Genomic DNA, 27,823 nt, shown 5'->3' with positions numbered 1-27,823 from the left:
GCGTACCTGTCCGGGTCTTCTTTTTCCTTTACTGCGGATGTGTGTGGAAGTGCCGGCTGGTGCACATGTGTAGTCGAGTTTAGTTTTTGTTTTTTTTTAACTTCTGCTTTCCCCTGGAATCCACAGACTTCCTGCAATGCAATTATGGATGGGCTGTGAATCGGACGGCTTCTATTGACTTCAATGGAAGCCATCCGTGCAGGAATCGCACTGAAATGGAGCATGTTGCGATTTGTTTTCTGGACCAAAAGGTCCACAAAACAAATCCACATGCTTTAATTCAGCTGCAGACACCCATGTTTCCCTATGGGCGACTTAATGTGTGGATCTTCCGCACGGATTTCGCAAATTAAACCCACCTGTGGACATTGGGCCTTAGGCCTCATGTCCACGGGCAAAAGAAGAATTAAAATCCGCAGCCGATTTTAACTCTTCTCCCGCCCGCGGACCCGCACCCCATAGGGATGCATTGACCACCCGCGGGTAGATAAATACCCGCGGATGGTCAATAAAAGGGAATTTAAAAAAATGGAGCATGAAAAAAAAGTGACATGCTCCATTTTCGTGCGGGTCTCCCGCGGGGACGGCTCCCACAGGCTTCTATTGAAGCCTATGGAAGCCGTCCGGATCTGCGGGAGACCTAAAATAAGAATAAACTTACCCGCAGCAGACCGAGCACGTCTTCTCTTCTTCACGGCCGGATCTGCTTGCTTTGGCCCGGCCGACGTGCCGAGTACATCCGCCGGCCGAAGAAAGAAGATCCGGCCGTGAAGAAGAGAAGAGGTGCCCGGCCCGCTGCGGGTAAGTTAACTCTTATTAATTCTTCTTTTCAGCGCTCATGTCCGCGGGGCAGGAGGGACCCGCTACCGATTCTCCATGGAGAATCCGTAGCGGGCCTGATTTTCTCCGTGGACATGAGGCCTTACAGTTCAATTTCAGAAAAAAACTGGAAATGGAGAGTCAACCTGCATATAAAAAAAAATGTGCCAATACCAAATGTTTAACATGGAAACATACGGTATTACCAGTAGAAGATTTACTTTTAGGCTCAATTATTACACCTGAGAAATATTCCGCCATTTTTAATTAGTAAGTAGACACATGATCCCTATCATTGAGCTTTGGCAGATGTTTTCAAAGGACTTTTTATTACATATTTTGTCAATTTTTTCTGTATAGCGCATAGAAGGCAGCAACAGCCGAGGCCAGCTCCTACCATAGCTCCAACTTACATCATAACCATTTGGACCAGACACACGACTTGGAAACACCAGGACAGAGTAATGTTCAGCAACCAGCGCTGCAATAGTCCACTTAAAACTGGAGTTTGTATCACATGTTTAAAACGGCATACATAACATGTTTTGAGCAGTATTTGCTCTTAGTCACAGCTGCATTTGGAATTTAACCCATAGGAACAATGTATCACTTCAATACCAGAGGACAGTTAACCAATCAACTGCACGTTAGCGGGAACCTGTCACCACTTATGAAGACCATAAAGTTATTGTGCTCATAGGCCAAGTTCCAAGGAATCCGGGGTTCTAGTTTTTATCCTCAACTTGCTGCTCCTCTGTGGACTCGTCTTTGCAGCTGTATGCACGTACTCCCATAGAGAACAATGTGTGCGCACACAAAGCTACAGAGATGAGTGCACTGACGCCCGACCTCCACGGGTGACCATGTGGTAATAGAAACCATACAACCTCTGCTTGCAGTTAATTTTTTCACAACCAAGCCTGTCTGTGCCTTAATGGTCAAGCTAAGTTGTGGAAATCTGGCACGTGTCACTTTAACAAAGAATAACTATGTAAACGTTTTTTACATTCAAGTAATTCTGATTTTGTTTTTTTGTTGCATGTTGCACTTTATTTAGGTGGTAAAAGACCGATGCGAATTGCATATATTTATCAAAAAACAACAAATTCAGGCAAATGTTTTTAAAAAATTATCGTATTTTCAACTGCAGTATGTCACATATGTAAATACATGCTTTACACATTTTTTAAAATCAGATATATGTTTCCATTTGTTCTCTTTATTTTGGAAGCACATTTGAAATCTTTAGTTTTCAAGTAATTTATCAGTCTATTTGTACAGACAGTATTGACAATTTAATCATATAAATTAATTGATGTAATAACTGATTAACTTCAAAATGAATCACTTTAATTTATTTCTAGTAAATAGGTTTTAAAAAATTAACCCTATACACTACTTTAATCCTACCTACCAAAACAGATAAAAACATTTTCTGGGGAGAAGGTTAATTTAGTGCTTGTATGACTGGAATAAGTCACAGAAGGGGTTAATATTTTTCTTCATCATTATAGTTCTGCTTCTGCCCTGCTCATCTCTCCTCCGATCTGACACTGACAGCAGAGAGGGGTAGAGAGCAGCTTTTACAGCATTCAAATGCTACGGAAAGTTTGGTACTGCAACAAACTTTCCCGGCCTGCACTATAACTGCCACTGCATCATCGAGACCTGAACCAATCTAGTCTAATGACTGCACCTGAACCGGAGGCTGTTACTAACCGGCTGCTGTGGTGCTTCAGCCTCTCCGAGGAACTGGGTCATGGGTGAAACGTAGAACATAAATTTACGTCGCTACTGCATCGAGATGTACATTTACCATTAGCTGTTGTGAAATGGTTAAACAATGAAACAAAAATATCTAATAATGGTAAATAACATCTGATTTAAGATTTAGGCTGGATTCACATGAGCATATGCATATTTGTGCGCGCGTTTACGCAATGTTTTTGTGCATCGGGCGCTGAGTAGTTGCGCGCAACTGTGTTTTTTTCTGTACATTGAAATGCGTAATCAGTTTCATATGCGCAGCAAAACAGAACATTCTGTGTATTTTTTTTGTGTAACAGCCTTAAACCTAATAGAGTGGTGCAGATTGCTAAGGCAGCAGAAATACAGTCCTAAGCTCTCACTCATCACCTGAAGGTTGCGAGTTCAATCCTCGCATGGTTCAGGTAGCCGGCTCAAGGTTGACTCAGCATTTTCCATTCTTCTGAGGTCAGTAAAATGAGTGGAGGGTTATAAATAAAAATTACTTGAAACCGCTGCAGAATTAGTTGGTGCTATACAAATAACAAGATGTCTGTACATAGAGACCTTTATGTCTTGCACAAACGCCATACTGAATCTGACATTTCTGGCAATCTTGCATTGTATATAAGATCTGATACTATGTGCACAACTGTTACATTTAGTAAAAAAATTCCTTATGGAATAGCCTTTACATTTAACCCATGGAGGTGATCCCTCTGCATTCACCTTCCACAAGATAAAGAGTAGGAGATCATCAACATAAGTTACTTACAAGAGAAGCCTTCTGGATTTTCAAAATGAGTAAGCGCCGCTCCGCTGTCACTACTGTACATATCGTGTTAATTGGTCTCCGTTGTAATTGATGCGTTGTACCTATTGGTTCGATTCTGATTGATTCTAACTAGAGATGAGCGAGTAGTGCCTTAGCCGAGTATCTCCCCGCTCCTCTGTAAAGATTTGGGGGCCGGCGCAGGTGACAGGTGAGTTGCGGCGGTGAGCGGGGGGAGAAAGGGAGAGAGAGATCTCCCCTCTGTTCCTCCCCGCTCTCCCCCACCGCTCCCTGCCGGCCCCCGAATCTTTAGAGACGAGCGGGGAGATACTCGGCTAAGGCACTACTCGCTCATCTCTAATTCTAACATTTTTTGACTGCTTCTTGCTAAGCAATGACCAAGAGCAAATACTTCTCGAAACACATTGGTTAGCAATGGGTATGCTGTCCTGTGAACTACATTTCAGTTTGTTTGTTTTCTTTTCAGTAATTTTTATTGGGTTTTATAATAAAGAATAAAAGAAAGTTGACATATTTATTGTGTTATGGTACAGAAATTGTATTCTGCCATAAATATTTTAAGCATACAATGTGTTGTTGAATAGTAATGAAACTAATGTTCCTTCTTACAAAAGAAAAGAAGATAGTTTCCAGATTAATGTAGTTCGTCACTTGGGTTCTAGATATAAACTATGAACTAGAAAATTATTTGTACCACCTGAAGGCTTTTATCTAATGGCAAAAGTTTTAATTGGACCCTTGGCGTTCCGATCATCTCTTGTAATCATGAATTATTTCTGTATGACATGCTTATCATGGCCTTCAAAAAGTGAATTCCCAGTTTTTCCCCGGCATGGTACATCTGGGGGTTATGAGGTTGTAGCTCTTTCTTTCTGACACTTGTATTTTCTCTCCAGATTTGGTCTCCAAACACTGAACTACAGACTTTTCTATGATGGAAAGCACTTTGTGGGAGAGAAGAGATTTGAGTCAATACATGACTTGGTAACGGATGGCCTTATTACCTTGTATATAGAGAATAAAGCTGCAGAGTACATTGCGAAAATGACAACCAACCCTATTTATGAACATGTTGGATACGCGACCTTACTAAAGGAAAAGGTCACCAGGAGACTAAGCCGAACAAAGAGTGAACCAAAGCGGGGTCATGTGTCCAACGGCGGAACTAGTTCTGTGGAAAAGGTGAGTGGTGACTGTGATATATTAAACGTTCTAGTAGCTGCTCACGGCTGGGACATATACTGTGCCTCATGGGTGAGGGGTATGATATCCTCAGATTAGTAGTCCGTTCCATATTATTTGCGTATATCACAGAGAGTACGGATGGGTCTCTGGTTGACATTTAGTGACAGACATTTTGAGCCCTCATTGACAAACAGATATTTTTGTTATATTTTTGGCTTGTGTGCCTTCTCAAATTTAAAGGGGTTGTCTGGTTACCGAACAACATTTTAGCAATAGCTGAAATGTTGTCCAGTAACTGGATAACCCCTTTAATTTAATGTTTCATGATAGACTGAACTAATGAAAAAATATGCTGAAAGGCCTAAAGTTTCTTCAAAGAAGTTACATAACTTTAGTCAATAAGGCTTAAATATACCAGATGATGCTCTATTGAGGAGCGGGGATACATATAGGAGTAATTTAAAGGGCCTCTTTATATCAACAGAGTAAATTAATATAAAATCTGTAATCCCTTATTGTTGTCTGACTGGTATACAAAATATGTTCAGAAGCATTTATATTGTTATCAGTATGTGGTGGTCAGGTATGTTCAGTTTTCCTAACCGTGTCATTACTGCCCGATACTGGACATGGGAGGATCTTTATTCTGGTGTGATGCGGTGGCATGAAAAATGGTCAGTGACATAGGAAGAAATGATACCGCCACATCCTACTGCAGCATCCGAGGAGCTGGGCCACAGCTGAGGAGATAGCGGGGTAAAGAAGGCCTTGTCAGGGGGCTCTACCATCTCCTCCACTAGGGGTAGCATGGGACCCAACCAAGTTACTGCTGGGGGAGTTTCACAGGGTAACACAAGATGTGGTTTACCTTTAAGTCAGTTTGTCACTCGTGACGCCACCATTCCGTCCACTGCGGTGAATCTGTATGGTTGAAAAAAGTAGTCCACACACAGGGAAACGTTTTATAGCAGAACCGGGAACAGTCGGTAGTGCTTGTTTACTTATAACAAAAGTTGACAGTCCAACGCTTTACATAAACCATCAGGACACTAAAGCAGGCAAATTAGTGGTGTGACAGGGAGGAATCACAGGATGACAGACGAGTCCACAGTCCAAGTTATCTGTGGGGTTCTGTTCCCGGCCACTCTCCTTCCTTCTTTCTCCAGCTTTCTACCCGTCCGCACTCACATTTAGGGAAGGGCACTCAGCGCTGCATGGCAGCTCCTCTTAGGCCTCATGTCCACGGTAAAAAATCAGGCCCGCTACGGATTCTCCATGGAGAATCCGTAGCGGCTCCCTCCTGTCACGCGGACATGAGGGCTGAAAATACCAATTACTCACCTCTCCGCACGCTCCGGATCTTCCCTTCTTCGCGGCTTCATCTTCTCTCCGTCGCGGCCGGATCTTCTTTCTTCGGTCAGGCGGATGTGCACGGCACGTCGGCCCGAAGAAAAAAGATCCGGCCGCGACGGAGAGAAGATGAAGCCGCGAAGAAGGGAAGATCCGGAGCAGGTAAGTATATTCTGATTTTGGTCTCCAGCGGATCCGGACGGCTTCCATAGGCGTCAATAGAAGCCTGCTGGAGCCGTCCCCACGGGGGACCCGCACCTAAATGGAGCATGGTCCGGATTTTTTCATGCTCCGTTTTTTTTTAAATCACTTTTATTGACCATCCGCGGGTATTTATCTACCCGCGGGTGGTCAATGCATGCCTATGGGGTGCGGATCCGCATGTGGGTGATCCGCTGCGGATTTTAAATCCTATTTTGCCCGTGGACATGAGGCCTTAGGGTGTAAGGGCACAGATGGGGCCACAACTAGGATGTGGTGATACAGAAGGGACCACTATTAGAACATGGGGGCATTATTGTTTTGTATGGGCACAAAGCAGGAGAAAAGTTACTGTGTTGGAGTTACAAAGGGGGCACTATTATTATGGGTGGATGCTGAAAAGGGGGGGTAGTGCCAGGATGGAGAGAGAATATGCAAGGACGAGTTAAGGCTTGAAATAGTCATGGCAGCCTGGCAGAAGAAAACTAAATACCCGCGGGTGGTCAATGCATCCCCATGGGATGCGGATCCGCATGCGGGTGATCTGCTGCGCATTTAAAATAATCTTTTCCCTGTGGACATGAGGCCTTACTCTCTCAGTTCTCCCTGTTAATAGCAGGAAGGCCTGGGTGAATTGGGCCCAGGGCACACACAAGGCAATCGCTCAGCCTCCTCCATCCTGGGGCTCATCACAAGAAAAAGCACAGTCTCTCCTACTCAATAAAAGTTCCACGCTTCCTCCAGACTGCTGCTAGACTCCACACTCCCTTGCAAGACCAACTCACTAACTTGCATCGACTACTAGACTCTCACATTCCACATTGCAATCACATATATGTGACATGGTCACATGACACAAAACAAGATACATTTTCCAGACATAACCCAGACAGTAACCCATTCAGTGCTGCAGAGGTGCAATACACATCAAATTCATGCACATTGAAGACACTGACAATACATAGGCACAAGACAAACACATTCATTCTTATGGAGGGGCCCAGATAACTCTGGGCCACTACATTACCAGTTCCTGATTTCCTTTACTGCATGATCTTACAAGACAGATCTCTTCTGATTGGGACAAGCATCATGTAACTGGAAGTATTGCTCTGCTCCAGTGACACAGGTCTGTGATAGACTGACTGACTTGTATACAGTCATGCAGAAAAGTAAGAACATGCCACACACATATGCAGACATACCAGTATTCTATTTTCATTCATATGGTACGGATTGCATCATACATTTACGGATGGTGCTAGTTTCCATTCAGGGCCTAATGGGCTGCCTGTTAGTATAACACTGACAGGCATAATACACTGCATTGCAGGAGTTCCTGCAAAACTGCACAGCCATCAATAAATCAATTTTTAACTTGATTAGGCTGAAAACCGCACCGGCTAGCACGTCAATTCAGTTTCTGGTTATCCAGCCGCTGCTACATGGGGGTTAGGCTATGTTCACACAGGTTCAAGCCACAGCAAGTTTTTACAATGTGGTTTGCATTGAAAATTTACATCAGAAACCTTCATTTTGCCCAGTCAATGGGCAAAATTTGCATGTGAATTTTCGGGCATGGATTCTGCACGGAATCTGTGCCAAGAACGAAGACGTCACTTCTTTTTTTTTTTTTCTCTGCACATGTTAAAAATTCATGCTATAGTCAAGTGAATGAAACACTTAGCTGGTGCAGATTACGTTGGCTGCACACGACTAAGTCAGATTCTGCATGCGGAAGCCCGCAGCGGAAACCAACCCTGTGCCCAGCCACAGTCCGCGCATACCTTGGCTAGCGAGAGGCCTTTGATATGGGTCAGGAACACTATCTTTTCTCATTAGGGAAAGCACCTAAAAGGTGAGTGAATGAAGAGACTTATAAGGCCATTAATTCACCTCTGAGTAATATTTCTCCCTAAGGAGCCAGAAACCTACTGCACACTGATGAGGGGCAAACACCCTGAAAAAAGCTGTCTGTATGGATTCTGGCTTGGCTTTCAATTCCCAGTCATTGTTACAAGGCTTGTATAAAGAGTCTAACATTGACTTGCAGAAATGCAGCCTTCTAATAGGTAGCACTGCAGAGGTATTGTCCCATTTCCCTTATTTGCATATTACCCAGAGGAGCATGAAATGGCCTTATAAGCCTCCTCACTCACCTTCTAGGTGTTCTCCCTAAGGAGAAAAGATGGCGTTCTTTAATCGCATCACTGTTATCTTTATATACTGCACTTTATGGAGCTCAAATATTGGTATGTCTGTAAATGTTAAAAAAAAACTACTGAACTATAACATCTGTAGACAAAAGTTGTTTTCTTGACTTGGGGTATATTCACATTCTGCATATTTCTGTGGACATAGCTTTGTTGACATAGTCGGTGGGCAATGGAATCCTGCAAACGTGTCACTATCTTGTACATTAATGAGGACAATGAGGGTTGTGTTGTACTTCCTTCCACAGTAGGTGATCTAAAGTGTCTCTGTGAATGGAAAATCTATGGAAGAATTGTAGAGCTTAAAGGGGTTTTCTGAGACTCACCAAAAAATGTTCCTGAAGGATCATGATGGCTGCCCGGATCACCGCCACTCTGGTCTCCAAAGCTACAGTGCTCACATTTCAGTTATCGTTCCTGTGACTGCTGAAGCCAATCACTGACCTCAGAGGTCATGTGCCATTCATTCATAGATGATCACTGAGGCTAGTGATTTTCTGTAGTGGTCACGTGAACGATGAATGGCAGGTAAACATTGCAGGACCTTCCGTCATTGGAGCTGCGGGAACAGTGCTGGAGCCGGAGACAAAGAGTCATAGAATGGTATTGTTGGAAGGGACCTCCAGGGTCATCGGGTCCAACCCCCTCCTCAGTGCAGGATCACTAAATCATCCCAGACAGATATTTGTCCAGCCTTTGTTTGAAGACTTCTATTGAAGGGGAACTCACCACCTCCCGTGGTAACCTGTTCCACTCCTTGATCACCCTCACTGTCAGAAAGTTTTTTTCTAATATCTAATTTGTATCTCCTCCCTTTCAACCAGCGAGTACTACATAGTTTAGTATTCTTTAGCCAATCCTTGCCTGTAGGAACTTTTTTGTACATCTCAGAAAACAGATTGAACTCCTTCACGATTGCATAACATTAATATATATACGTTAAGGGGGTGTATGGAACTGGCTGAGGAGCTTTCAGCAGCTGACAGCCACAATAATGGCTGCGGTCAAAACTAGCTCCAATCATGGCTTTTTAACTACTTAGATGCCGCGATCAATGCTGTCCACTGCATCTAAGCAGTAGGCGGGGAAAGGCCCCTCTCAGTTGTATATTAAGAATGTATATAAAGCCCTGCCTGTGATGATAAAATGTCTGTTTTCTGGGTTACTACTGCTTGAACCCCTGTGATGACAAGTTTCTAAGCCCCCCTGTCTTCCCTATTGCGCAGCTCAGGGTAGAAGGAGTGAATGGAGCAGCAATCAAGCATGCATGCAGGTTATGGGACTGACATAGACCACCAAGTACAGCGCTCAACTTACTTAGGATAGAGCATGATCAACCTGCAGTAAGGAGGAATGGGGGGACTGGGACCCCCCGTTCTAGTGATTGTGATTTATCACCAATTAGGAGCCCATGTTGCAAATTCCGTTTTAGGAAGAAATAGCATAACATGCTGTGCTTCCATTTAAAGTAAAATGACGGACAATGTGATGGGACCTGATGGACCCCATTATAACCGATGGCGATCCGTCAAACGCTATTGACACCCATCATGGGATAAATCTGTCTCTCTCTAGCATTATTGTACTCTTGTGAGGGAATACAAAACCGGAAATGACAATGCACATGTGAACCTCGCCTAAGCTGTAATCTCCTTAGAAGTGCCGGCAGGATTATACATGTTATTTTTCAGAGCTTAGAGCATCCATGTGATTTTGTAAAATGTGACTTACGAAAATAACACCGTTCATAGACTTCACAGGCAATTTGAGTTCGTACATCTCTTTCATTGGAGAACAGATTAGTAGACGCTGCAGTCACATCCGAGGTTCCTTTGGGCAGGTTAATGTCAGCTTAACATAGTGTAGAGGCAGTAATAAGAAAAATCACTAGAGATGTTCTTCTAAAGACTTTAGCTGTATCAGACATAAAGAATCTCTCCAGGCACGACTTCAGTCTGGGACCTTCTATCTGCATGCTACTTATTGATTGATTCCCTCTGACAGGCTTCTTCCAGCCGCTCACACTCTTCCATCCAGTGCCGTTTTGCTCCTACTGTCATCCCCATGCTTTAAGGATCTCCGCATGCGCAATATAAATGTTTTAGGTGGATTTCTATTGACCCATGAATAAATATATTAACACCCCCCCCCACCCCCGTCGTGTTTAAAGACCTTTTTAATAGATGACTTTAAAGAGGGAGTTTTCTTTCTTTGGGAGGATACCTTTTTCCAGGGAGCCTTGACTGGCCTGTAAGACTAAGAGAGCCATCTAAATAAAAAGTTAATCAACTTTGCAGATAGTCTTTAAAAACGCTCTAACGTTGTGTGCTTCTATGCAGACCCATGTGTCTCAATGGTTATAAACTATTAAGAAACTTTCTGTAGACTTACTCTGCAGTTATATTCACTTCTCTCGTCTTGATTTACTACTGTGCTGGATGTTAATAGTTAGGAGCCAACAGTAGGGGCCATTTGTATTCATTATTTTCACCCTTTATGGTCATCTCCTCCTTTGAGGCGCCTCTATGTTACTAGAAGTGACTATCTCAGATCACGATTACATGAAAGGGAAGGCAGCTCTGACCTCTACTGGTCACTAGGATGTCGGCCATGTTTAAATGTCTATAGAATTAAAAGAATACCCACAACCTTTTAAGCAATAATTTTACATATATCAAGTTGCTTGCCAAAGAGCCACTGATATAAGGTCACTATTTTTTATTATAGGTATTTTTTTTTCTTCTTTATTTGGTTTTGTACCAGTTTTGAGTAGAGGGAAAAAAGGCAAAGTTTACTCCTCCAGACATTAGGTGAAACCGTATTTAGATGATATCCCAAAGCAATCAAATCTTGAAGTCTAGGTCAAAATTTTTTCCCATAATCTGGACATTGTGTATTTTCCCCCACAACTACCCCACTGCCAAAAAATGTGATTTGTGCTAAATCTATCATTCTACTTGCAGGGCCCTCTTTTGATAAATTTTGTACAATTTGGACCTTTATTCACTGGCCTGTAAATTGATGTACCCTATAAAGTATTGATATATCTCCCCAGGGTCCTGGTGCATCTTGTCTCCACTGGAACAAGGGGTGGAAAAATGGGTTGGCCTGGCTCAGTGACAGTGAAGGGGCAGGTGATGCCCCCAGCAGTGGATTGGCTGCTGCTCCCCGCACACGGCATATCAGACCCCGCAGGTTTTGTGTTAAGCCCCGAGAGTAACAGTGTGGGACGGCAGCGATGACTGATTCCAGCAGAGAAGGGACGCCGCTGGCCGGGGAGACTGACAGCGGGGACCGGAGTGGAGCTGATTCAGCACTTCTCTTTCTACAGTGGACAGCGGCGCTGCCTGACCCGGCAGTGGCGCCTACATCCGTCCAGGCATGGTGAGAGCGGGCCCCTGTTAAGCAGCACTGGAGGAGGAGAAGCACAGCGCCGGGAAGACTAACAGTGCAGGAGTAGCGAGGGGACAAGGGAGATTGGTGGGGTGAATGACAGGAGGCAGGAGGGGAAATGATGGCAAGGGGGCCTCTGCAGCGGCACCTCCCCCGAAAAACAGCTGCCACCTGACATGCTGTCTGTGGTAGGGGGGAAGGGGGGGGGGTGGCCATTACAGGGTAAGACATGCGTCACCTAACAAGTTAACAGCTGGCAGAGGGGTGGGGCGGCAGGTGTTAGGGTTTGTGTTATGACTGTGGGTTAGGGTTTGGCTTAGGATTATGACTGTGCGTGCAGCAGCTGGGACCTCAGATGCTGACAGGCAGGATGTTACATGCTGTGTGCGGGGAGCATCCAATACACTGTTGCTGGCGTGACCTGTAACTTAACCTGGCCATCCCATGTCTCCACCCCTTTCTTCCAGTGGAGACAAGATGCACCAGTGTACCTCTCCCCAGTTTATGGGAACATCTTAATATTGTGTCTCTGATTACCAGGATTGTTACAAAATTTCTGTTGTATGTTTTCTGGGTCTGGGTTAAGTGATCTGCTATAGTTTGGCCCTAGAAAAAATTACAAAGTAGGGTCATGTTGTAGGTTGGCCCAAACCAGCAGCAAGTATGGTGAAAACAAGCTGGAAGGGGTTGGCGTTAGGGGAAAAATCCTGCGCTGTGTGCATAGTTTGCCGTAGCGAATTCTCTATGAAGAACGTGTGTATGTATGTGTGTGTGTGTATGTATGTATGTATGTATGTATATATGTGTGTATATATATATACACACACACTCATGCAGTGCCATTGATTTTTAACCTGTTAAGCCTTCATGAAGTAAATGAACATCTATGATAGACATTTATTCCAAGAGTCTTACACCTGCATGATCACCGCAAGACTGACAGTGGGGCTCTTGTTGTAGAGAAGACTCTGATCCCTGTCATTTAACTCCTTAGATGCCATGCTCAATAGCAACCATGGCGTATAGGTGGTTAGACAAAGAGATTAAGCTAACTCTGCTCCCATCTGCCCCCCTGAAGTACAATTTTGGGATGCCCATGGGTAACCATGATACGGTAGTCAGAGGCTTTGGAAAGGAAGCTGCAGCGTTGTGTCTCCCAACTCCTGGCGTCATGGCGGCCAGAATATGAACCTCTAATTGGCCACAGCGGTCTTTTGCTCCCACCCAGCCCATCTACCTGGAAGCCACTGCCGATGCTAGCGCCAACTCTCTACTGTGTCCCTTGTTTCTTTTTAGGATGGGCCCTGCTGGGTTACAGGGTTTTGTTTTAATGACAAAACCCCCTTAATGATTTCATTAGATTTTGGTAAGACAACTCCTAGCATGCTCTGAACGTCTGCAACTGTCAGGGTATACTGGAAATTGTAGGTCTATCAAAATCTCAGCAGATAGTGGACAAACTTGTCAATAAAACTACAACTCTTAGCATGCCCTGACCACTTCAGACCATTGGCATGAGGGAATCGGAGTAATGGGTTGAGACTGACCTTTGGCAAAGAAAGAAGGCATAAATCAATTGGTACAGGAGCATGGGACTGGTTTATCCAAATAATTCTGCTACATTTATTTCCATGGCCATCACTAGTTTCAGAGCGGTGGCCTGGCAATTCCCTCTCTTTCAGCCTCACTAAGTTTTAACGGCAGTGAAGAAGACAAGACCTACAGGCAGGCAGTCACAGTGTTTGTGCACAGCATGTTCATCTAGATGGAGCTGGAGCCAGTCGAGGGTGGCACTGCCCTGAGAGAAGGAAATAGACTACAGGTGGGTGGACTCATTGGTCTGTGATGTGATGGAGGGAGAAGTCAGTCCTACAGCCTGCAGGAGGAGCAGCACCGAGCGCGGTGACATCATCACTCTGGGCACAGACATCGATCAGGGGGTGTGGATTTAGGCAGGTGGGGGCATGGCTAAAGATAGGGGTATTGGGACTCAGGTCAGGAACTCTCAACATACTGGCCTGGGATGATGGGACAGCAGTTGAAGATTGTGACTGTCCTGCCAGATCAGGTTGGGGCATATGCTTTATTAGGGCATGAATGATTCTTCATGCGATCCCCAGAGTTTTATGATTGTCAGCAGCACATTTCCCATTCACTCTGTGAGATGTGCTGCAAACAACGATGATTTTTGTGTGCCGCATAACATTTGTGATCATCCGATATCAGAGAATTGGCAGCAGCTTCACACAGCCATTGATCTGGCAAACTAATATTTTGAAGAACATTCTCATCCAGTCATTGGGTATTGTAAAAGGCACACACATTGGGAAATTGGCAGCACCACTGGCATAACTATAGGGGATGCAGGGGATGTGGTTGCACCTGGGCCCAGGAGCCTTAGGGGGCCCATAAGGCCTCTCTTCTCCATATAGGGAGCCCAGTACTATGAATAAAGCATTATAGTTGGGGGCCCTGTTACACGTTTTGTATTGGGCCTAGAAGCGTCAAGTTACACCTCTGCGTTAAAGGGGTTAAGAGAAGTTGGGGGGCCCCAAGATAAACTTTTACAGCCCGGCCCATGAGCCTTTAGCTATGCCCTAGGGCAGCACCTTCATAGAAACCAATTGATCGGGCAAAATAACATTTATAGGAATGTTCTTTTCTAATCATAGGGTCTTGTAAAAGGCCCTTTAGCTATAATGCAGTACAAGGAGTGGTCCTTCTATTAGGGCTCATACACATGGCAGTGCAGGGAGCCTGTTTGGCAACAAAAGCGGCCTCGGTGTGTTTCAGTAGACTTTACCGGGTGCTGTATGGCTTACGCTGTTGTTCCTTAGAAGCAATTCTTAACAACAAAACCCTTCCATACATACGCAATTAATGCAGCTTCATTTGTATGGTGTTTGGCAGAAAAAACCTCTATATGAACCTGGAGGTATACGGAGGCGCATCCCTCTCCAGCTTCATACAAGATATAGCCATGTGCATGTAACCTAAATAAAGGCCTTACCATTTTCCTACTTTCATACAAATTCTTCTTCCTTGATGGCAAATCAAAGGCTGAGACACTTACAGACTGTCTAAACATAGGCTAACCTTTGGCTATAAAAGTTACAGAAGATGTGGAAACATTGAGTTCAATTAATATGTGAGTTATGTAATATGAGATATTTCCAGTGATACATGGGGTAAGATTCTTTACAGAATTGGTGATGAAGCGTGGCCTTCTGAATACGCGCCAGGCATTCCTGTTCAGCAGAGGACAATGAAAATTCTGTGTCCGTCCTGCACTTTACACAGGTGTTTCACTGTTGCAGCTTTTTTAGCCAGTAAATAGTTGCTGTGTGATAAGTAGGTGGATTTCTGAAACTCAATATGCTATTTAAAGAGTAGCTCACTCTTGGCCTTTACAGCAAATCTTTAATATATACCAATTATCATAAATGCTTACTGCATTAGTGCTTACAATACAATTACAGAGAAGGCCAATGTCCATAACTGCACAAGGCCAATGCCCACCACTGCACTGCGAGTCGGAATACAAGCTGTATTATCATTATGATAGTTAGCTCCTAGTAGTATGATTGCCATCTATATATGGAGTGGTTGATACGCTCTAATCACATGGGGATCACTGCTAACTACCCTGTTGTTACATTCAAATGCAGGTTTGGAGTCTCTTGTTGTAACCAGTGTGGGCTGATAGCATGGTCAAGGAAAGCCAGAAATCGGTACACAGGTTGCAGTACAAAAGGAGCAGGCAGGTAGCGTAGTCAGAGAACTACGGTACCGGGTAGTATCGGATGTATTACAAAAGGAGCAGGCAGGTAGAGCAGTCAGGGTGAAGCCAGAGGTCGGTACACAGGTAGTATCAGTTGCGGTACAAAAGGAGCACATGGGTAGCATAGTCAGTGAAATGCAAGAGGTCGGTACATAGGTAGTATCAGTTGTGGTACAAAAGGTGCAGGCGGGGCTGCATAGTCAGGGAAATGCCAGAGGTCGGTACATGGGTAGTATCGGTTGCTGTACGAAAGGGGCAGGCGGGTAGCATAGTCAAGGAAATGCCAGAGGTCGGTACATAGGTTGAGGTACAAAAAAAGCAGACAGGTAGCGTAGTCAGGAAAATGACAGAGGTCATTACATGGGTAGTATCGGTTGCAGTGCAAAAGGAGCAGGCGGGTAGTGTAGTCAGAAAAATGCCAGAATTCAGTACATAGGTTGCAGTACAAAAGGAGCAGACAGCGTAGTCAGGAAAATGCCAGAGGTCGGTGCATGGGTAGTATCAGTTGCGGTACAAAAGGAGCAGACAAATAGCGTAGTCAGAAAAATGCCAAAGGGCAGTACGCGGGTAGTATCGGTTGCAGTACAAAAGGAGCAGGTAGGTAGCATAGTCAGGGAGAAGCTAGAGGTCAGTAACAGAAGCAGCAATTGTAGAGAGAGGAGCAGTTGGTAGCTGAGTTTGACTAAGGGCTGAGAGCACAATAATCTCACAAGGGGAGGAGGTACAAAGTACCTCAGGCTTAGATAGTGAGTCCAATCAAGAAACCGGATGGAGCCAATCACACAAACAGTGGCAGTGAACAAGGACAGGATTCAGCAGAGGAGCTGTCTGGAGTGCTTGAATAGCTCATCAAGGAGAGCCACCGCCTGAAGTACAGGAACTCCTCTGTTCGAGTCCTGACAGCCATGCACATTAGAACCTTAATTTTTCCTAAGGTTTCATAGCCCAAAACTCAGCATTGCCTCATATTTGAAGGTTAACTTGCTGTAATATCATAATTACATCTCCTAGTAGTCAAATAGTTGACCCTACTAGGCAATGTAATAGTATACACATATTTGAAGATGTTTCCCAGGACATAAAAAAAAAAAATATACAGGGTAAAATGAAGAGAAATTTAATACTCGCCTATCCCGATGGCTCCCTGTCCAGCGCTGAAACCCCTAGTGCATCCTGCACGGCACACAGAAGAAGCAGCCGATGATCATGTGTCATTCATTGTGTATGTGACCGCTTAGCCGCTCACAGCCTTTAGCGGCCGTGGAAGAATCACCGCTGAAGCCTGTGAGTGGCTGAGCGGTCACGTGCATAACGAGCGGCATGTGACCGCCTGCAGCTTCTGGGTTTCATGCGGTGGGCAGTAGGGCTGCAGCGCTGGATGAGGAGCTTCAATTTGACCCTTTATAATTTTTTTTATGTCCTGAAAAAAACCTTTAATATCATTTTACCCATTACAAACCCTGGAAGAAAGTAGTAACCTTTGATGTTTGGTGAACTAGTCTTTACTATTTAGAAGTGTCTTAAAATACCATTAAAAACCTAGTGGAGCCTGAATTTTACAATTTAACCCGATTACAGCCAAGTGCCATGCTGATACGCCTCTTGTTCCTGGGCTTTAAAAACCCTTGCCATTGTAAATATATTTGGCAATCACATGATCACTGTGCTGCCCATCATGGCAATGCCACTGGGTTTTAGCAAAGCCAGATGAGCTCTACCAGTGACTAGGGTCACTATAGGGGGCTGATTTACTCCTATGGATATCCAAGCTACAGTGGAAAACTGCAAAATAAGAAAACAAATGACATTATATGGCGGACATATATGTAAAAACTGTATACAAACACAAGTAAAAAAAAGTTATCGAATAAAATATAATTATATTTAAAAAAACGCCCACTCTAACCCAAACCATTGCTGTAGCCGTTGTAAGATCCGAATCAAGTACAAGTTGTGTATCGAAATGACAAAAACAAATAGGGGAACCCGTTCCTATACTTATTTTAGCATAAACATGCTAATTTTAACATTGTACTGTAAAATTACGTTATCGCCTTATGAATCTTATAACTTTAACTTCGAAACGCCGGAACACCCCATAAGGGAATTTTCACATGGGAAGGAACAGGCCACCCGACGAGCCACAAGCCGTGGTATATTCAGCACCAAAATCCGTAGCCTACCAGCAGATGAAGAACTAAAATCTGCCTGCAATTCTGCATCAAAATCGTCTGTTAGGCCTCCCTCACACTGGCGCTGTTTTCCACGATTAATGCAGCGTTTTCAGTACCGCACTAATCACGGTATAACGCTCCCATGGCTTTTAATGGAGACTCGGACAGCTGTGATTTTCAAGCGGAGTCTGTTCTATTTTTGAGAAGAGATAGGACTTGCCTATTTTCCCGCTTTCTTTTTCGAACTCACAATAGCGCAGAGTCTGAATAGTCAAAAAAGAAGAAAAATCCTGGTTCATGCGCTAACGCGCTCTGTAGCGTGCGACCGTATTAGCACATGCGCCCATGTGTTCTGAAACTAGACTTCATTAGACTAAAATGCACCCAAAGGCGTGCAATCATTTTAGTACATTTGGCGGCATCTTAGACACAAAATCTATAATTTGCTCCATTTTCTGTTTCCACGGCTAATAAGTCTGACAGAGACTCGCTGCCCCGCTCTGTTCACCCAGCAAACTTTTCTAGCTATTTTTCAAAAGTGGAGAAAAGCTAAAAAAGTTGCAAATTTTAACACAAAATTGTATTAAGTAATATTAGTACCAAACTGTTGTTAAATTCCCAAATAATCTACAGTTTGTGAATTACCCTCATTAGGAAATAACCGCGGCCGGTAGAGGATTGTACATGAGGCCGCTGGAGCGCATCGAGTCCCCAGTAATCCCATCACATGTATCACCGAGCCACAATGAAGTGCAAATGATTGAATGGATTTCCTACTGTAATGAATCAAGAATATCCACGTACGCCTTAATTCTGTTTCTTGACGCGTTGAGTATTGAGGGGGGGCGGTAACTATGGAAACAAGTTCTACTACAATCCCCATAGAATCCCGGAGTCAGACTCTTATATCTCATTGATTTTGAAAGTCCAAAGTTTAGCATTGTAGTTATTGAAGGCGTCATCGACAAACTGAACACGTAGAGTCACTACTGGGGTAGAAACATTGATTTTAGAATTAATTGTCAGGGAAGACAAACAAATGGGAATGAGCGGTTTCCTTCTTGGTGTATTGAGCAGAATACTCATATATGCAGGTGATATACGCATCACTATATACAGGTAGGTAAGCCCTGGGCTCGGTTCACACTTTATGATCTACATGTGCTGTAAAAACTCCCACTGTATATATATATTTTTTGACGATTGGCTGCTGTTGTATGTTGTTGGGTTCAGGACATTAGTCAAGCCTTTATTTAGTGGTCGCCATAGTGTCTAGAGTCATGGACCTTCCATATGTAGCTCGTTCCATGTTGTAGACTACATACCGGCCTCTGTCTATGGGGTGTGTCGGAATAGGCCACCGTAGGGTAAAAGAGGAGCTGAAAGACCACATCTGAATCGAAGGCTTAAATCAGTGTTTCCCACCTCCAGTCCTCAGGGACCACCAACAGGTCATGTTTTCAGGATATCCTATGGTAAGAACACCTGTGGCAATGTCTGAGGCACTGACTAAAATTACATCACCTGTGCAACACTGGGGAAATCCTGAAAACAAGACCTGTTGGTGGTCCCTGAGGACTGGAGTTGGGAAACACTGGCTTAAATTATCACGCACAAATGCTCTTAGGTCACGGATAAATTTACACACACAATATGTAGAGAATAGAAATCATTGATTTCTGGGTTTATACACATTTTCCGTTTTTGCACGTTGGACCTGTTCTATTTTTGCGCACCCACGATCCCCATACAAGTCCATGGGAGGTGCACAGATGCGCAATTCCATGAAAAAAGACCAAATCTGGAACTCATTAGGTTAAATCAGAGTATGGTAGTGTCCCATGCACAAAAAAAACATGTCCTGCGTGCACGAAAAGTACAGTTAGATGTGTCAACAGGCACGCAAAAAAGCCGTGTACATAACGCAAATACGTTGCGCTGAGACGCGCACATTTGCACAAATCCTATGCCTATGTGAAGCCGCCCTCAACAGTGTCTGCATCATACAATTACGGCCTCTTCATGTTGTAGGCTCGTCTCGACACTTCCATGCAGTTACACAGAAGAGGACGCCAGGGCGGACATTTCTGGCATCATTTATACATAAATCTGTGACAGCCATGCCCCTTTTTGGGAAAAGTGGTGAGTGCGGTGTAAAAGCAAGAAAAGTCACAAATTTTGGCACAATTGGTCTTGCGACAAAATTTGCAACTTTTTAACACTGGAATTCTGGCCTAGAAGCCGTAATGAATCCCCCCAGTGTTGGTTGGTCTGCAGACGTTCTGTTCGCCAAGTCAGTGGGTTCATGGAAATGACTGCTAAACGTTCGCAGGCCGGAGATATTCCCTGCAGTACCAGCACTCACAAAGGGGGCTCTCTTTGTCCTTGTTCTCTACTGTGTCACTATACTGCACGCTTACCAATGTCACATCTCTGGGGTGGTTCAGCAGTAATGGCGACTCCTGTGTTACATGCCGCCATAAACAATATGGCCGCCTAGTTAAAGAAACAGAAATAATAAGAAAATTATACAACAAAAAAAAACAATTCTAACTGTTAAAATAATAAATAAATAATAAAAGTACATTTCGAATTACCCCTTTACAGTGCTCTGGGTGATCTACGCCTATACAGTGGTACACGTCCCAGCCTTCCGTTGGAGCTCTACGTCAGGAAATCCTCTACAGGAAGGCATTAATGAAGTGTGAGCAAAGCCTCAAATCGTCCAGCATTTTCATAATATATTTTTTTTACCAATCATGTCTTTTTCGAGAGCCGCAAACGCATATAAGCACGTTATACACTGCGATAGAGGTGTTAAAGGGAGTGTCCCATCATGGCAACAGCCATACATACATGTATTAGGGCATATGGATATCATAGAAAGTACCAACTGGCTATAGCCTCGTCCTATTAGGGCATAGAGACATCATAGCGGGGGCCGACTGATTTAAAAGGGTTGTGCCAACTTTAACATGTGGGTAGGGGATGAGTATCCAGTGGTTCCAACTGATCATGAGAACCGGGAGTGGTGGTCGAGCTTGTGTGCCACCACTCCATTCATTTCAACAGGACTGCTGGAAATAGCCAAGTACTTGGACTCCGTATCTCCATCGCCAGAAGAGTTGAATCGCATGATATTGCATATACTCAACGACCAATCCATCCATGGGACCCCAGTTCTCAGCGGTTGGACCCCCTCGGATAGGACACTGATCCCCTATCCCTTGGATAAAAGTATTAACGATGGCACAACTCCTTTATCATGGTGATCTAGGTCTTGTTTTTCCATAGAAGCAGTTGTATGATCACTTTCTTGGACCTACTTCTTAATAAGCAATAATCACAACCCTAGCCAAGCCGCAGGGAACCACATGTGTATCTGCTGGGACCTGTGATATGGTTGTATCCAGAAATCCATATCTCTAAGCCATTTTTTGAGTCACAGTCCCAGTTTAGAAAGTATAGAACACAAGCATTACTTTGTACAGTTACAGATATATATATATATATATATATATATATATATATATATATATATATATATATATATGTGTGTGTGTTCCCATAGCAGCAGTAGGAATATACATTGATAATAATGAAACTTTTTGGACATTATTTTCCTCTGCATGCTATTCCATTTATCTCATATTGCATTACATTACATTTGTATTCCATTTATCTCATACCGGCCTCTAAGCTCCGTATCTAATGTGTCTACATATGTGCACAAGTGTTTCCTGGCAACCATGGATTACTATTAGAAATGCTCCGAATTAATGCCAGGAATGGCTGCTGAGCATGATTGACTTCATTGTAGTCCTATTTGATTTTCACTGTGCAATATTGTATAGATTGGCAGCTTCATTACATTTTAATGACAAGTTACAGAATAGGACTAGGGGAGCTGTAATTGTTCGCCAGTCAGTTTGTCGTTTTCTCTTAAAGGGGTATTTCCATCACAGATATTTATGGCATATAGAGCATATGACTGATAGATATGGGTACCATCTGCATCCAGGCTGAGAATCAATGGACAGGTGAATATACCATCAATGCCTGTGATTTGAATACCCTTTTAGGCCGGGCTCGCAGGAGCAGGTCGGATTCCACTTGCGGATATCCACAGAGGGAGACCTGTGAATGATCGCGGAAGTGAATTGGGTATGGTCATGTATGCCTGCTGTTTTCCGCATGGATGTACATTTAAGGACATTATATCATTCACGTGGAAGAAGGAACGCAAGTAGGGAATGACATCAGAAAGTTGCCCAACCCCCTGGAAACCCCTTTTTATCGCTCAGGCGACATTCTCTTGTGCTGTTATGGTGAGATGCACTGAGAGCCTTCAGGACAGGAACCTGCTCTGTAGGCTTGGCAGATTTATACTACTTTTTTTGGAAGTAGTATAAACCACTTTAAAAAAAACAAAAAACTTTCTTGTGGAGGAAGAGACCAGAATAATAAGCAGCAGATGCAGACAGCAGTCTGGATGGGTTGTTGCTCCCCAGACTACAATGTCAACCCACAAATTCCTGCTTTCTTTATTCTATTTGTATCTGGTTTCCTAGCAACGTGCAAGAGAATCCGCGTCCGTACGAACTGTGGATCGAACGCATCCATAGACATCAATGGAGCCCATCTGCGCGGAATCCGTGGTAAAATAAAGCATGCTGCGATTTTTCTTCCGCTCGCAGAATCCCAATTCTTACTCACAAGTGTGAGAGAACCGGTGAAAGTTCATGCACTTCAATACCCACAAATTACCATGTATCATACGCGCTGACCGCAGTTGTCGAATCCGCAATTCAAATCTGTTCGTGTGACACCAGCGTTAAAGAAGGGCAACAAGGTATCGTCTTCTTAAGGATACATTCACATGGGGGAGCACAGTTTTTTTGTTTTTTTTTTCCCCTCCAGAAAAATCGCTTAGATGAATAAGTCCATTCAAAAGAATAGACTTCTTATTCGTGCGAGTTTTGTGCGAATTGGATCGCAAAAAACGTATGCGAGAATATCGCTCATGTGAATAAGCCCTTAATGGGAGAGCTCCTACAGAACAATAAGGAAAGGGGCTTACGTTATCTAAATGGGCACCTACTGTACTTCTCCTGGCTAAAATATAACTTTTATTTAGAAATGCCTCACAAATACAACCCCTTTTCTGATTCAAGATGTAATCTTGCTTTTTAACCCTTTCACGACCAAGGACGTAAGGGTATGTCCTGGAGCGTCGGGGTATGTATGAGGAGAGGTCACAGGGCGACCTCTCTTCATACAGTGCGGGCGTCAGCTGTTTATTCCAGCTGACACCCGTGGGCAATAGCTGCAATCGGCTGTGCGGCCAATCACGCCCATTAACCCTTTAAAGGCGGTCCCAGGGCTGCCTAGGGAGACTGCCTATCAAGCCATCCCCGCGGGGTGGCTTGATAGGCTGCCTGTCAGAATGCAGTATGACGTAATGCCATAGCATTACGTCATACTGCAGGAGTGATCAAGGCATTGCATGGTTTAGTCCCCCAGGGGGACTTAAAAGAAAAGTAAAAAAAGATTAATAAAGTGTTATGAATTGTAAACAAAAAAAAAAGCAATACAAGTTTAAATCACCCCCCTTTTGCCATATCTGTAATTGAAAAATTCAACGGGTGGAGAAAAAAATGAAAATGGAGAAAAAAAGGGCCGCGTCATTAAGGGGTTAAAATGCAGTCTCCATTGTTTTGACCAGTAAGGCTAAATCTTTTTCCATGTTCAAGACATCATGAGTAGTATCAACCCTATTGTGAAATGTTGGGGTTTTTTTTCATTTTACTCCACTTAGAATTTTTTTTTAGTTTTTCAGTACATTATATGGTAGATTAAATGGCACCATTTAAAAATGCAACTCAACCCGCAAAAAAACAAGCCCTCATACAGCAACGTCGATGGATAAATAAAGGAGTTAGGTTTTTTTGAAGGGGGGGAGAAAAAAACAAAAATGGAAAAAGAAAAAGGGCCACGTCATTAAGGGGTTAATCTCCCGTACACCTTCGATTCTACCAGGAAAAGTTGCCAGCAGGGAATACGAACCATAGCATTACATGTGACCACTCAAGTGAATGGCCATCCCTTTAGCATATGGAGGACTCAGTTCTTCATTAGTGTGAGAGCCGCTGTTTGTTGGGTGCTACCAGGCGTATCTGATATTGAGGATTACATTTGTATATTTTTATAAATTTTGGCTATTTAAACATTGACCAAACCTGAAATCAGGCAGTCAGATGACTGATTATGTTTGTAGACAGAACTGATGAAGCCAACAGCCGAGTGTCTTGGTACATTGTGATGCTGCCACCTTCTGGTAAGCAAAGGAAGTGATACATTGTGATACATTTTGCTTGGCATGTTTCTTTTTAATCACATTTCTTTTGCTCATACACATACACGCTTGCTCTAATTGTACCCAGTTCAGATTGCAGCAGACTGAAGGTGTTGTGTATGATGGAGTGCTATCATTTACTGGTTTTTGTCAAGGTGGCTGTCGAGAGGAAAGTGCTTATGACGCCTCTAGGAACTTTTTGACAAATTTCTTCAACCGATTGACCCAAGCCTTTGTGATGCAATCAAACTTCTATGTCTTGACATTGCCTATCTCACAGACCTATTTGACAAACTGAACAAGGTCAACACAAAGCTACAAGGAGACAAAATGAATTTCATTAAGGCTAAAGGTATAATCTCTTCCTTCATTGTCAAACTGGACCTTCATACCAATAACCTGAGTCAATGCGAGATCTATCGGTTTCTGAGTCTTCAAGAAATTGCACGCGAAGATGGAGACAAACTTGAAGATGCAGACTTAGACGTTTTTTGCTCACACCTCAAAGAAGCCAAAGAAGGCATGCCAACTAGGTTTCATGATCTATGTACCCTTGAAATACCAACGTGGGTACTCAATCCATTTTCAGCAGACGCAGGAGAATATCATCCCAGATTACAAGAGCAGTTGATCGACTTGAAACACAATAGTGAAGCCCAAGCACTTTTCCAGCAATGTGGTTATGAATGTTTTTGGCTGAAAGTGAAGAATTCCTGTCCTATCCTGTGGCTGGACGTTAAGTTGCTTGTGTTTTTAGCTTTTCCATCTATGTACTTAGTGGAGAGGGGCTTCAGCGCCGTTCAGCAGCTCCTGACAAAAGCGAGAAACAAACTTTAGATACGTATAAGGGGTGACTTGAGACTACGGTTGACGAAAATAGAACCAGATATTTCAAAAATTGGCCCATCAGGCCCAAGTTAACCATTAATGACTGATTGTAGCAAACATTATTATTATCATTATTAGTCGAATTTCATTGTTCTTGCATTTTAATTAGTCTTCTGACCATTAAGGATTAAGGTTTATCTTGCATTTTCTTTATACGTTGTACGTTTCTATCCAATGATAACTAAAGATGGTGGTATTTCTTGCTTCCCCCCTCCCCATACCCCCCACAAACCCCCAAATTATCTTCTGCAGTAAACCCTGATTATTATCGTATCCACAATTAACCTGTTTATAAATATTTATCACCCACATTTTAGCAGCTATAATTTAGCGGACTAAAATACTTCTTTGGTAATTTTTAGAGAAATGTTTTCACAATTAATGCTAATCTGTTAAACACGACCAAATCTTCAGAGAAAGTATTCAGTATTTCAATTTGTACATATGACTTTGTAAACCAGGCCCACTGTCCACGCCCATTGTGGTATATCACCAGCGATATTCCGCCGCGGGGGAGGAGGGGGGCCGCTGTCAGTTCTCTGCGGTGAGCCTATCTGACAGATACACTCGCTGCAGAGAATTGCAGAATGCCGCGATTTAGATCCCACTCGCTATGAGTCTCCTCCGCTCGTGGACGCTGCGGCTGCGCTTTCCATAGCAACACTATGAAAAGCGTTCATTGCGTTCCCCGCAGCTGAATTATCGCCGCGGGTAACGCGATGAACAATCGCCCGTGGCCAGGCAGCCCAAAGCTTGGGGAGCGCTGGGTACCATCCCAATACCTAAAGAGGACACGGGGCTGAAAAAGGTTGCGAACCACTGCACTAGGGGAAGACCCAGTCAAGTTAGTCTACAGTATACAAAACACTCTTTTATCTTCATTCCACAATTCTAGGAATTGTTCACAAGCTAAATCTATGAAAAGCCTTCATATCCCCCGTCCAGCGATGGCAGCAGCCAACAAGTACTTGATTCTACATTCTCCGCACCCGCCCTGCAGCCCATTCCCAGACTGTTACATAATCCTGCATCAGGCGCAACTACACTCCGTATTGGTGAGCATAGTTGCGCATACAGGCATCTAAAACCGACAAAGGAAAGACATTGATTTCAATAGATTCGTTCAGACGAACGTGTTTTTGCCGCGCAATATATCTACGTAAGAGAAAAGGTATCGTGACATTTTCTTGGCAGACTGTTTTTGCGCGGGCGTTGGCCATTGCCGTCCCCAGTCATCTTTACCCCTCGGCAAGCTGGAAGACTGAGTCAGCCTTGAGCCCGGCTACCTGATTGAACTCACAACCTTCAGGTCATGAGCAAGAGCTTAGGACTACATTTCTGCTGCACTAACACTCTGCGCCACACGATGCTCATATACCTGTATGAACGCTCCCTAAATGCTGAGGTGCTTATAAAGGTAAAGCTACCTTCACCCGAGCGGATCAGAGTAACATTTTTGTGCAATGCACAATGCTTTTTTCGCTCGCTCATTGGCGTATATTACTGTACTTTTTCCATGTGCAAGCCATGTTCATTTGCACACGGGGAAAAAAACGTGTTCTAGATGCGCACTTTTTCCTGCGCAATTATGCAGTGTTTCACGCATCTCCTAGCGTATTTTGTGTGCATTTGCGCATCCCAATTTACTTTTTTGGATTTCTGGTGCACAAATGCGCAGGAAAACACCATGTTTTTTTTTGTGTGACCGAAAAGAACAGGAAATATATTCCCGTGTGAACGATCCCATCGAAATTAATTGGTTCTACTCTCTGCCTATTGTACGTGCAAATTTTGGGTGTACAAATACGCCCGTGTGATGCCGGCCTAAGGTATAGCAACAATCAAAATGATGCCCCCTTCTGGTGTATATTCACAACTACCCGGAGTGTATGTGCTTCATTTAGCTATCAGTTTAGCCACGAGATATCTAGAATTTACAATGTAGATGGAAAACCTCCAGGAATGTATTGTGGAGGCTGCATGTTACTATTTCGGCCACTAGAGGTCCTTCTGTACTGGGCAAATACTGACTGAGCTGGAACTATGAGATTAAAAGAAAATTATCGTGTTATTTCATGTGATGCTGAAGCGCTCGTCCACACAGCGTTAGTAGGGCAGCTTTCATTGTAGCATCACTGCAGGGAGAGGAGAAGCATCGCGGAAGAGATTTATCAAAAGTAGTGCAGAGAAGGGAAGTAGTTAATCCTAGCAACCAATCAGATTGCAGAGAAATAGAGCATGATACAATCTATTTCTTGTGCGTATCACGCAACCATGCAACGCACATGTAATACATAGTGAAAGCATGGTCATAGGCATGAACCCTAAGAGGTTGTTTCCGTTTTTTGGGGTTTTTTTGCAGGCGTGAAAGATGGGTTACACATACTAGTAAAAAACGGACACAAGGGCCACATACGTAAGTGGACGCAATATGGATGAGTTTTATATGGTTATGTACGTTAGGCATTGGGGCTGATTCACACTACTGTAGTTTCAGTCCGCATCTACAACGGACTAGTCTGACAGCAAGAGGGCCCGTATTAGCAAGTACACCGATCCACACAGATTTTTTTTTTTGGCACGGATCGCCTAAAAAAACTGTAGCATGAAATAATCTAATCTGATTTGTGGATGGGACTCGCCCATTCAAGTAAACTGGGGATGCGGAAATGATAGAACGTGGATTCCGAGAAATGCTGCAAAAAACTATTGCTCCCCTTTCAACTGTTCTTGGGGAGGGGGTGAAAAGCCAAAGAAGTGCGCAGAGCTCCATACAGAACTGCAGCTGCTTGGAAAAACTGCTTTTTTCCCCCAATGCACCATGGATCAGTTTTTATATAGTTGTGTGCATTAGGCCTAAGGCCGGTCTCACACGAGCGGATAGAAACTGCGGATTCCGCGAGTGATTGATTCGCAGTAATACGT

The 27,823-nt window shown here is 43.7% G+C and overlaps 1 protein-coding gene across 1 annotated transcript in view; it reads left to right on the top strand.

Annotated features, from left to right (window-relative positions):
- Positions 1-27,823, top strand: part of CHN2 (chimerin 2) — a 317,209-nt gene that overhangs the window by 176,168 nt on the left and 113,218 nt on the right. The window contains exon 6 of the mRNA XM_066585622.1: positions 4,255-4,540. Coding sequence (XP_066441719.1) covers positions 4,255-4,540 — 286 coding nt within the window. The remainder of the gene's footprint in view (positions 1-4,254; positions 4,541-27,823) is intronic.

The sequence above is a fragment of the Eleutherodactylus coqui genome, chromosome 12 (genome assembly GCF_035609145.1).
Source record: "Eleutherodactylus coqui strain aEleCoq1 chromosome 12, aEleCoq1.hap1, whole genome shotgun sequence".
Classification (NCBI taxonomy): Eukaryota; Metazoa; Chordata; class Amphibia; order Anura; family Eleutherodactylidae; genus Eleutherodactylus; species Eleutherodactylus coqui.
Note: the sequence above shows the minus strand (reverse complement) of the source record. Positions and strands in the feature narration are given on the sequence as shown.